Source organism: Corvus hawaiiensis, chromosome 11 (genome assembly GCF_020740725.1).
Source record: "Corvus hawaiiensis isolate bCorHaw1 chromosome 11, bCorHaw1.pri.cur, whole genome shotgun sequence".
Taxonomy (NCBI): domain Eukaryota; kingdom Metazoa; phylum Chordata; class Aves; order Passeriformes; family Corvidae; genus Corvus; species Corvus hawaiiensis.
This window is the reverse complement of record NC_063223.1, coordinates 7,615,236-7,627,947: the sequence shown is the minus strand read 5'-3', so window position 1 is coordinate 7,627,947 and position 12,712 is coordinate 7,615,236. Positions and strand designations below refer to the sequence as shown.

At 46.7% G+C, this 12,712-nt stretch overlaps 1 protein-coding gene across 3 annotated transcripts in view; it reads right to left on the bottom strand.

The window, feature by feature from the left end:
• FRMD4B (FERM domain containing 4B) overlaps nt 1-12,712 on the bottom strand; it is a 125,973-nt gene that overhangs the window by 31,145 nt on the left and 82,116 nt on the right. For all 3 annotated transcript variants that reach the window (XM_048315757.1, XM_048315756.1, XM_048315755.1), the window contains exons 6-7: nt 10,535-10,591; nt 9,564-9,586 (exon numbers count right to left, since the gene is read on the bottom strand). In XM_048315757.1, coding sequence (XP_048171714.1) covers nt 9,564-9,586; nt 10,535-10,591 — 80 coding nt within the window. The remainder of the gene's footprint in view (nt 1-9,563; nt 9,587-10,534; nt 10,592-12,712) is intronic.

The window sequence follows — 12,712 nt, the reverse complement described above, 5'->3', positions numbered from 1 at the left end:
CTGATGTTACAGTGAAATTTTAGGCATCTTGCTAAAACCCCCACCAGAAATCCATGAAGGAACCAAGCCAGACTATCGTGGCATGCTCTGCCTAGAGCACGTTACTTAAAATTAAAGCAGAGTTACACATTTATGCCCCCAGAAAGTACATCTTGACAGCTTCTAATGGAATGATACAACACTCCCTGCCAGGCAAAGATTTACAGAACTGTGCTAATTAGGACCATTTGTCAATGGGTGCCCTGGCATTTCCCTGCACCCACTGTCAAAAACCAGCTTATGCCCATTGCTAACGCAGGTAAGAGCTCAGATGGAGTAAGATGTGGTTAATGAGATTAACAAAACATGAAGAGCAAGTGACACACCCAGCAGCAAAAGCAATATATTGGACTACAGCGTAGAAGCTTATCAGCCCACAGATTCTTTGTAAATATTAACAACTTGATGAGGACAGGACTTCAGACAACTCTTAACTGACTAAATCAAAGGCAGGTGTGTCTGCCTCTGCCGAATTATGTTGATAACACGTTATAAGGTACAAATTTATCACTAGGGAAAGTGCTTTGTAAAGCGATTTTCCTCTATTCTTGGAGCCTCTTGACCTCACACAAATACTTTCTCTCGTATTGCTGTAGGATCATTGGATAAGTCACTCCAGGGTCCTTCTGACTGTCATTATCTGATGTTCAGCTAATTCTTGAAATGAATTTTAGGCATAGCACAGGTAGAATTTAGAGTGGCCTTGCCTTTAGAAAATGTCAACCAGTCTCTCAAAATTAACCTGAAAGTTATTTCACGGACGCCTAAATACCAGCAAATTTGAGAATTACGTAGGAGATAGAGGGAAATGTGGAGCTGCACAGTGAAAGGATGATATGCTATTACCCTGCATCGTGAAGATGCTTCAAAACATTTCCATCAGCATTTGTCACCTCATTCTCTTCAAGATATTTAGAGCTAGCAAAAGAAATACTCTGAAACAGCACACAATTAGAGCAGATACTTTAAAGTTTGATAATCAAGGGTTTCAGGCCAGATTATTCAGCTGATGTCAGTAACAGCCCTATTTCTTTAGAAGGACCACCAAATTCCTATGCACCAAATTGTACAAGAACATCCTGTGCTGCTGCCCACACCCCAGCCTGGTCCTAAAGTGACTTTCTGAAGTGACCAGACTCAGGCAAACATCACCAAGGTCTCCAGGGTGCTCCCATTCCTTACACTCACAGACGAGAACCAGCAACATGGACCATCCCACTGCAGCTGGGCTGCTTCAGCAACAGGGGCCTGTTCTGTAGGCTTTGAGTTTGTCGTAAAATAAATGGAAGGGCAGAGCGTGGCAACCTCATGCTCCCATGGAGGCTGCTCTGCCCTTCGAGGTACCACGAGAAACAGGTGTGAGGAGCAAGCAGTGAGGCAGTGGAGGGGGAAAAAATGAGCAGGGTTAAAAGTGCAGGAGAAAAAAGGGGGGAAGGAAGAGAGAGCAGGGGAGGTACAGGGAGAGACGATGGATTTAGCAGCTTTTGAGTATGCCAGAGCAGCAGGATCTTGGCAGCAGGATTTTGAAATGTGCTCTCCGACAAATCCTCTTTTGTGGCAAATGCCAGACGTTTCCCATCATTTCCCAACCTTTCAGTTTATGGTCCGCTGGCACACTCAAGAAAGTTATTTATCTATTGAAGGGAACCCAGGATGTGGAGAGGCCATGAACAAGGGGCTCCCGTTGGTACAGGACCGCCAGAGCCCGACCTTCCCTGCAGCCAGTGGCAGCTTTGCCGGGGGCAGGGCTGCAGAGGCTGCCACTTGAACACCAGATAGCAGCCGCCTGCTCAGAGAGGTATTTGAAGGGGCATTTAAGAGCCTTCCACCCCCATCTGTGAAAAGGGCCCTGATAAGCAGTGCAGATGGCTTTTTCAACCCCAGCTTGTTGGACATCTAGGCTGTGGCTATGCTGTGGTTTCCCACCTTGTGCAGCAGCAACAGCTTTAGTTTCACAGCTCAAGGGGGACCTGCACCAAACACAAAGCACGGCTGGGACTGGACGACCATTTCCCACACTTGGACCAGAGCCTCGGACTGCCAGGCCTGACCAGCTCCAGCCCTGCTCCCTGAGCCCAACTTCTCTGCTTCCCGAGCACTGCCCGACTCTTGGGCAGAGCAGCAGCACCTACTGATCTGCTGGGGTTGGGTGACCACACACATTGGCTTTTGGAAGATGGGCCAAGAGCACCAAGGAAAATGCAACATTTCTCCAGTCAGCTGTATGCACACACCTCTCCATGTGAGGACATGGTGAGCAGACAAACGGGAACATGAGCTGCTCCCAGAGCCACCTTGACAGACAAGGCACTGCTACAACTTCCACTCTGCAGACAAGGGACAGGGTGCCAAGGAAGCAGCTCTTCGTGGCTAGAGAAAATCTGTGACCTGGAGCTGCCCTAAATCCTCAGGATTTAGGAATTTAAATCCTAAATTCTTTTACAGCTCTTGGTGTGAAACATGAATATTCTGAACACAAACCCTTTTGGTCCTTGGACCTACTACCTACAATGGCTGGTGAATCCTGTCCCACAGACCTGGTATGACAGATCCATGTTTAAAGACCTGCTTGGTCATACCCACAGCACATGTTAGCAGTGCTCCCCTAACAGACCAGACAAAAGCAGAATGGCTCTGCTTTACCTGGGGATTTACTGCCAAGCAAAGATGGATATTCACAGTTGATACAACGCTTGAAGGATCCCAAGCCCTTCCTCACAACAACAGACTGTTATTTCTAACATTCATGCGTTCTTCCTGTTCACACAAAAGTCAGCTTAGCCATATTAGTTGTGGGTTTTTAGCATGTCTGAGTACAGTAGCAAAGTTTAAACCCTGTTATCACAGCCCAGCTGATACAGAGATACATGGAACCACAAGAAAAATAAAGTGTCCAAATAATGATAAAGACCTGACAAATCTGCAAAAGCAAAAAACTGAGGTTGAAAAGCTGTCATTCCATTTCCTCAAAGCACCAAATACACCTCACATGACAGATCTCAGCCACCATGGGAAGCAAAAGCAGAAGATTTACTTTTGCTTTTCTCGAGTGAGTATGTTGTTAGGAATCAGACCAAAGCCCAAACTCCTGCTCACAGATGAGGGTGCAAGACTGGAAAAACTCCCTATAGACCTGAAAAAGTTTTTCAGATATTCAACAAAAAGGAGGTGAATACATTATAATGCAAAACCCATTAAATGTGATTTTTACAACAGGAAAAGGCCATGTGTTTTAATACTGAACCTGTACTTAAGGGGATTTCTAGGGACAAGGGGGAAGACCTTTTACACCTATGGCTGTCATGATGCTACTCCAAGCCTGGCAGCTGTGACAGCTCGTCCCCTGCACTGGAGACAACTTGGGGGATGATGAATTTCCTGGCACCGTGCTTGTCTTGTCTCTCATCTGTTTTGGATGCAGAGCACACACAAAAGACCTCTCTAGGTGGCTGGGTTGTACCCACTCTAGCTCTGCTCTCTGAGTTAAAAGTACTTTAAAAAAAAAAGAAAAACCAAAGAAAAGTACTGTGGAGGGACAATTAAAGATGACAAAACACAATAACCCCTTTTCTGCCCTGCTGGAAACTGTACAAACATCATGCATATGAAATCTAAAAATTACTGTTCCTTACCAAACTGCCATAATTGTGTGTGAATATTAACAGTTACATTGCTATATACAAGTAGTAAATCCCATGAGATCAGGTTATTAAATTACTGCAAACATCCTTTTTTCCCCCCTCTTCTTCTAATCCTTTTTGCTCATTTCCACCCACAGTGCTTCCACCTAGTTAATCTGCTACATAGTAAGTGTTCTATACTAATTCCTTGACAGCCCTTACAGAACTGCTTTAAAATAGGAAATTGTAAAAAAAACCATTAAAATTACATCATTGCAGGCTGTATGTGCTTTGGTCTGCCATGAACTGGATGAATCTACAAGCAGTGCCAGTGGAAAAAGCCCTGTTGCTCTGAAAAATCTATCCAAAAAATGGCATCTTAAGTACTTTTTTTTTGGTATTTGCACCTGGTTTGCATGAAAAATAAAACACCAGGAGAAAACAATGTCTTCTTCTCAACTGCTGCCTCAGTGCTGAGGGAGATGGAGCTCAGCAGTTCCCTGCCTGGCTCCCTTCTGCTTGCTGCCTTTCCTCAGACCCTGTTCCTCATGGCAAACCTACAGGGACTCACCAACGAAAGAAAAAACTTCACCCTGCTAGAGAAAAATCACTGTAGTCTTCAACCAGCTTTCTTTGAAAAGGATACAAAATTCAGTTAAGCTCTTGGGAAAGTGGGTATCTGATACCTGTCAGTAGGGGAATCATCATCATTGTATGAAATAGATATGAAACATGAGACTTTCCCTAAACTTGCTTATTTACTACCTTGGTTCATCAGATGTTCCCACACCAAGTGAAATAAATAATCAACCCCCTCAACTAACAGGCTCTGAGTAAGTAGACTTTTGCTCATCTTGTCCTAAATTAGCTGTTTATTGAAAAAAAGGCAGCTGAGGAAAGCACACAGCTGGGTTTGACCGAGACAGAGTTAATGGTTCAGAGCCAGTGCCTCGCCAGGTATTTAAAGAAAAAGTGCTGGGAGTCACAGCTGAAAGGCAAAACACACAATGAGTCACTTGGCAAACAAGGGCCGAGGAGCACAAGGGGCACAAGGCAGCGCCAGTGCTGAGCACTGATTTACAGCCAGGCAGACTCAGCCCACGGGGAGCTGGGGGCAGCCTGGAAAAAGGCTGAGGATATCAGTGCATGGGCGTTTCAAAAGTGCATTGCATGGAAAAGAACATCAGAAACCGAACTACGGTGCTGGTATGACAGGCACCAGATGGATGTTCTGAGAGTGAATCCTCTGGTGACCCACCAGCTCTTTTGTATCACTCACTGATAGAGGTGTGAGGGAATACTTGGGGCTGAAAGAGGATCCAGACTGGGCTCCAGTCTTTGGCTGCCAGATGAGATGTCCCCTTGTAACTCATCCCTGAACTTGTCTTCCTGCTCCAACCCCAGTCCTGGACATGGCCACAACTGGAGTTTTGGTCACGTGAACCTGACAAGATTCCCAAAATCAGGCTGGACAAGCCACCTCCAACAGACCTCAGGTGTGTCCTGTTCCTCAGGGTACCTTCATTTTGAGGTTAGCAGTAGAGTGAGCAGGTGCTTTGCTATCAGACAATTATTAACTTCTTTCCAACAGCTATTTTCTAGCACTGCCCACGTTATCTTTCCCACATTCTTTTCTACCAAGAGATCTTCCAGTTTGCCTGGCAAAACATTCAGCTTCCCAACAAAACACTACCCAAAAATCTCACACTGAGCACTCACTTTTAATTAGGAGCAAATTGTTAATACTACTTTCTGCACCTAGAACAAGAACTTCCACTTTTTTTTCTCAGTAGAGTTTTAAAGTTCAGGAGTCTCTGAACCAATTACTCCATAGCCTCAGTTGCAGGGCTATCTCTCACCCAAACCTTTTCCTTTTACAAACTGCCTTTATCATCCCCATAACGATAAACCCCGGTGCCTTGCACATGTCAGCTATCAGGAATTCATTATTTTGTCTGTGTTATGTTATACCAGTCGGGAGTTATCTTTGCAGCCCACAGGCCAGAATCAAAAACGAATGCGTCAGCTATTTAAAGAAAATAGAAGCCCTCCTCCAGCAATTTAATTAACTTCCAGGGAGCACGGCTGGGTTTCAGTCCTGGAAATGGTACTGGGGAAAATACGGTCCAAGATTATCAGTCAGAAAATAAACTTCTTTTTTTTTTTTTTCCCCAAGTCACTTTCCTTATATAGTCCCTGTAGCTAATCTGATTTTAATAAACCTTTTTCCAATGCTAGGACAGCATTTAGGACTTCTCAGTTACAAACTGTCTCTCTCATTAAGTTACAAAGTATATAGTATTGTACAGCATTTTCGAGGGCAAATGCTTAATCTGTAAACTAAATACAGCTAAATCATTTATTTCCCAAGGAAGCCAGACTTTATATGTTGCATATTTACAAGATGAATAATTAACAGACTGCCAAAACATTAAGTTTCTTTAAAATTTAAATAAAATTCCTAAAATAAACAGAATATGTACGTTTTTCCCCCAAAACTGAGCCATGCCAGAAGATGCAATTTGAATCATATCCTCTTTCTAAAACCTTTGCATAGAGATTAAAAACCAAGATGTCGTAAAACCAGGCTTGCAGATTTTTCTGTTTCATTTGCAAATACGAGAGTGGAGGAACGCAATTAACTCACGCAGAGTTTCAAAACTCCAATCAATGACTAATGCTTGCTTGGGGTTCCTATTGCAGGAGCTGGGTGAAAAGTGCTGGGAACTCAGCTTAAACAGAGGAGCAGTCAACTGGAAGCCATGGATGAGTCGTGAAAAGCAAACACGAGCCAGTGTTACATCCTTCCTCTTGAGCAAAGTATGCCCAGCACTGCACAGGAAGGCAGAAGGGCAGGAATGTGCAGCATCCCAGCCTTCCTGGGGACAGCACAGCTGCAGGACTGTCCAGAGGAACTGCTCTGCCCAGGGCAGCCCTGACACCATCCCAGCTCACTGACCATCCCTGTGACATCCTCTTCATCACACACAGCAGGGAATTTTCTTGGCTGGGATCACCAGTGGGGTAAACAGGAAAAGGAAATAAAGGGTACATGGTGAGCTACACTGGCCGTGGTCTGCTGCCACCTTTGTTCCTCATTCCTCCTGTGTCCCAAAGCCAGTCTAGGCTGCCTTTGAGAATCCAGAGTTGTCCAAACCAGGACATACTGCGGGTGCAATTTTGAAGCATGTACTTAAGTTTTATAAAGATGTCTTCAAAACCAGGTCCTCTCAAAGCGGGACTTGGGTGGTTCATCTCACATAAAGCCTCCCTCCAAATAATAAGGCACAAAGTAAATGATCATTAAGGTCCCTTCCAACCCAAACCATTTTATGATTCTATGAAACCCCTGTCCTGTAAGAGCCCAGCTCATGACCTTGGGGTCCTACTGCAAAGCACCTGCAAGGGTCAAACCCCAAAGTCCCTGGTATTCCCATGCTGCCAGTGCTACCAGACTGCAAAGTCCCTCCAGAGTGACCTCTGTGGTGTAGAAATCAAAAGTTTTTCACTTTCTCCAATCGCCCACGTGTCAGGTTTGCTCACTGAAAAGAAACAGATTTCCAAGGAATGCACTCACCCACTCAGCATGGGGCAGGGGAGGGTGTTGCTCAGGAGGCTGCTGCTCCCTGCCATCAGGGCGTTATCTGAGAATGTGAGCAGTGGATTGGGAAAGAGGCTCCTGTAGAATTTTGAGTCTGATACGTTCAGGCCCTGGTACAGAGCTGACGTCAGCGGGAATGCTACACAGTGACCCCACCACAGGATGTGTCCCCATGGAAAAGCTGCCTATGGGATGTGTGTGAAAAATCAGGCAGGAAGAGATCCCCAGCATTGCCTGGACTGGCCCAATCCTCACTTCAGAGAGCTAATCTCCAGGACTTCAGGCAATTCCTGTATTTACCCACGATCATTCAGCACTAGTCCAGTACCAAAAAAATCAACCTGCACGTTCTCATGGAAGCAGAAGTGGTGTAAGAGCCACATTCCAGAAGGTGATTCAAAGCAGAATGGCCAAATGGCAGCGAGCAGAGAACACACTAAAGGCATTGCAAAGGGAGGCAAATCACACTGCACAGGAGTACTGCTGCAGGACAGTCTGTGCACCACAGCAAGCTGGGCAGCAGAGGCCAGTCCTTCAGTATCATCATTAAGATATGCTGGTAATTAAGCCAGTGCTTTATCAGCACTGGCCCAAAGGACCACTTGTGATCTGTGACATGAAATTCCTTCACTCCTGGTGTGCTCACTGGGCCTGGGACAGCTGGCCATGCTCATTTGCTACGGGGGCATAACATATGCTCAGTTTAACAGAGGAAACAATTGCTGCAGCTGTTTCCATGCAACTCTTAGGAGAATAGCTGCATTTGGAAATCACTCTTGTAGCAGAATGCTCTTCCCTCCAATTTTCTTTACATACTTCTGAAGGTAATCATGGGCAATCCACTCCTTGCAACGTGTCCAGGGAACCATGGGAAGCAACCACAGACACAGTTCTTGGCCTCAAGAAGCCATACTTACAAACCTATTTATGGCAAATGATAAGGAGGCAGTGTTACGTTTAAACCACATTTTCACCACTAAAGTGGTTTTTAACCTTAACCCCTGATCTTGAGAATCAAGAAAAATGTGCCACCAGTTGCTACAGCTTAACAAATTACTTATGGTGGAGTCAGCAGTGATTTTCTGGTTATCTGTGCCTAAACTGAGCTAAGCTTAGGGTGTCCCTGTGAGATAAGACAAGACAAGGGGTCTTCCTAGAGAAAAACGCAGCACACTACAGGTAAAAGCAATATACTGGGCATCACAAAGCAGGTCTACAGCATGGACGGGAACAGAAATGGTCTGCACAGCCGGCCCAGCCAGCTGGTCAAAGACATCTTTTTCTCCCTGCAGGTGTGACAGCACGCTGAGGAGGAGACTTTGATGGACTTCACAGAGCGTGTCCTTCAGCAGAGAATGGACAGGTGTTTGAAGGGAAGGGGTCTAGGGCATTGGCATTGACTTGACAACTGCCCTGGAACGGAAAGCAGAGTCACTCTGGCAGTCAAACTTGACTTGCTCTCTGCGTTTGGGCAGACAGGTCTGTACTGAGCGCTCTCCAAAGCTGTTGTAGCTAAAGTGTAAAACACACCTCTCCTCCCATATGGAAACTCAGCAAGCAGTAAAATATTAACATGACCAAAGCCAATCTTCTGAACTTCTATTTGCTTGGTGAGCTCTTTCGAATGGAAGGTCTTTCCCCCTGGCTCCAGCAGGAGCGAGTGTGACCCCACCTGCTCCCCACAGCCCCTTATCACAATCAGAGCTGGGTAAGATGCACCTTCAAGGGGAAGCCCAACCTGATGATGCAGCTTTAAACAGCTCAAGCAGAGCAAGGGGGTCCCTCATCAGCCACAACACAACTGCTGGGTCAAGTGCGGGGAGGGAGAGGCCCTGGGGCAGCTGCAGGAGAACACGGCTCATTGATCCCCGCGGCAGCTGACAGCCCCACATCCCTGCCCGTGCTGCCACTGCACGGGCACGGCTGTGGGCAAGGTCACCCACATGGACCCAAACACAGTTCTGCAGGAGCACAGGCAAGTTTTCTTGGCAAAAGTTTGGCAAAGCACAGGCTTTCTGGCAGGAAGTGTGGGAGCTTTCCCCTTCTCCCACTTTGGCACCCACATTTGGGAAGGGAGCAAAGCGTGGTAGCCTGAAACACTGTTTTGACTCAGAGTTTGCTCACAAAAGGCATTACTCACCCTGCAGACTCAGATTTTATCCAGCCCAGCAGCACATTTCACTCTCTTTGGGCACTGCTCGAAGCTGGACTTTACCCCCATTTGTGATTGTTTGCAATACAATGCCAACACAGAAAAACACATCCATCAAGCACACCAGTATTAGAAAGGAAAATGTTATTACCTGGAATAGTCCCCTTTGGCTTCCTACAATTGAAAAACAGTGACAGAATTAAAACATGATCTCTTCAGAAGCCCTCGATTTTCCCAGCATTGTTCACTTCCCCACTCCCACAGCTCTGCGGGCAGATCCTGACCCCCGCCACACTCCCTGCAAAACACGGAGCCTGCCTGCATGTGCTCGAGAGCTGAACTTGGCCCCTCATGCTCCCAGCTGTAGATAATCCACCTACAGCATAAATACAACTGCTTCCAAAATGGGGATGAATTTCACATCACAAATCAAATGTCGTTTTTACTGCACAAGAAGTGAAATACAATTCTCCTTCCTCTCTCATCCAGGCAAAAGTTGGCTGTACAGTCAGCAGTTGGGAGGAATTGTGCTCACTCGAGATGAAAACAACGGTTCAGGCAGATCAAGCTGCTGCAGCTTTGCTGGGGCACCTTGTCATTGACAGTGCAACAGGGGAAAACCCCCAATGTTTTAAAGGCACAATTTTATTTCATAGAAAGTGGCAAATAACTGGAGTTTAAGTCTCAGTACAACAAAACTAGATTAATGAGAGGGAAAAACTGACACTGTATATTTCAACATAACAGAGGTATCAAAACCATATGCTCTGAAAAGAAGATTCACAGGCATAATATAGCTGATTTAGCTGCAATATTTACACTTTTCTTCCCATATCTCTGGAATGTATTTAAATTAGGGTAAGTGATAAATTGAATGGAAACCTGCCCAGATAAATGACTTCCCTTGATGAGGTTTTATTCTTTCAATTTAAAACTCCTCAAATAAATATTTGTCTTACTCGCCTATGAGGAAAGTAACTCCTATATGTTCCAGCTTCCCCTCCACTCCCCAGCCGCGGAAACCATCAACAACCCTGCGGGGGCTTGTCCGTACGGAGTGGGGAGAAAAACCCCAGGAAGGGGAATGTGCTGAGCCAAACCGAGCCGGGAAGAGACACTCACCTGGAGCACCAGGGCGGCCAACTTGAAGACGGTCTCGCTGTCCACTTCGATCTGCCCCTGTGCCGGAGAGAGCAGAGCGTGAGCGGGCGCGCCCGGCCCGGCCGCGGGGAAGGCGGGGAGGGGGCAGCGGGGAGGCGGCGCCGGCTCTCGCTGCCAGACCGGCGCTCCCCGCCCCGTGTCCCCCCGCTGCCACCGCGCCCACCGCCACACAGCCCGGCCGCACAGCCCGTCCTCCCACCCCGAGCCCTGCCCTCCGCCTGCTTTCTTTACAAATCTCGCTGTTACTGCATTTCACGGGATGCTGCTCCGTGTGACTGCACCCGGGCTCACCAGGACACGGTCCCGCACGCTGCCAGCCCTTGCCATGCAGCAACGAAGGGTTTTTAATGGCTCGAAGCACACACCCTTCTCGGGGCAAGATTCACAGGTCACAGAATCAGAGACTGGTTTGGGTTGGAATCATAGAGTGGTTGGGTTTGGGACCATAACAACCATCTGGTTCCAAGCCCCCTGCCCTGGGCAGGGACAGCTTCCACCAGACCAGGTTACTCCAAGCTCTGTCTAACCTGACATTCAACTCTTGCAGGGATGGGGCATGGCAGATACATGGTTGGATGGCACCCAGGAGCACATATCAGCTCAACAAGTATCAGTATTTGACAAGATCTAAACCCCTGACTCAATCTAGAAGAAAAGGTATTTCCCATCTCAGTGCTCTCCAAAGCACAGAAGCTGAGCTTGGGTGCATCTATCCACTGGGATAGCCGTGTCCCAGCCAAGAGAAGACCAAGAAACTACATCATCTCTTGGTAAAGAGTTTTATTGCTTATAATTTTAGGACCGTTCACTCTTTGTTGTGATGGTGGTACACAGCTCTCTGATGCTAAAGCAGTCATACTGATTAATCACAAAGACAGCATAACTGAGTCCTTTGTCCTGCTCAGTCTGCATCCTACAGTGCTCTAGAACTCCTGTGGACTTGGAAGAACTGTTCAGAAAAACTGCACAGACCCCATGCTGGAAATCTCCTGTGCCTTGAGCCCACTCCAAAAGCTGCCCTGTCCTACCACCACTGGGTACTCAGAAACTCCACAGGTGCCAAAGCATCAAAACTACACAAGGATCCCGTTTTTTTCCCCCTGCTTACAAGCTTAAGTGCAAACTTTCAACCAGGAAAACCCCTGGCCTTGTTTCTACTCTGGGACCAGCAGAGACACTGGAAGAGTAAAGGCGATGTACTGACAGTTGCAGCCTTTACTTCTCCTGCATCCTGCAAACAGTGGGTAAAGCACAAAACTGAGCCTATGAAGCAGCCCAGGAACACAAATTTTTCTTATTGACCTTCTGCAAATGGAGATAGTGGACATGATGCCTGCCTCCTGTCACTGAGATTCCAATACATCCTTAGTCCCCAGGATGTGTTGGCTGAATGAGGAGACAAAGCAGACCGAAAGCTGAAATAATGCCAAAACCAGGGCAGCAGGAAGATCTACAGAATTACATACAGATACAGGGAAATGACATCTAGAAATATATTAGGGCACATCTGGAGCTGAGCTAATTTACCACAGCTGCAGGTCTGGCCCACAGAGCCTAAATTCAAAAGTGAACAAACAAATAATTCAATTTTCATGGAAAGGAAGTTTTTTTGCCAGCTTTGTCAATAAAACATTCTGGCAACAGCACTCCCGCAGGCTTCTCTGACAGGCAGACCAAGAGGAATTTCCCCTTTCCAACAGGTGTGGCAACAGCTATGCAGAGTAGCCTCCAAAGAATTCCCAGACATATTTTATTAGAAGGAGAGGAGGGGCGCATCACAAGTTAAGAGAAAAAAAACAGCTTGAAGTTCATCCTTCCTTCAGATCTCTTTCATGTTGATGCTTAAGAAAAGAGGCAAGATTGAAGCCCAGAAGCTCTTCACATAGGTGCCATTTTCAGGCACTTTGTTACTTCCAGGTCTGTATCAGGTTAGTCTTTGTCATGCACATCTGAGCTGGCTTTTTGAAAGCTTAAATTGCATCTTCCCAAGCAGCCTCTGAGGGCAGCTGTGGTGGTGAGAGGATTACGGGAGATCAGGTCACCCCTGCACCACGCTGTCCTGCGCCAGCAGGCAGAGAACCCAGACATGGGAAAATGCCATCACAGAGAACCTCAGCTCAGCAGGAAAGGTGAGATCTG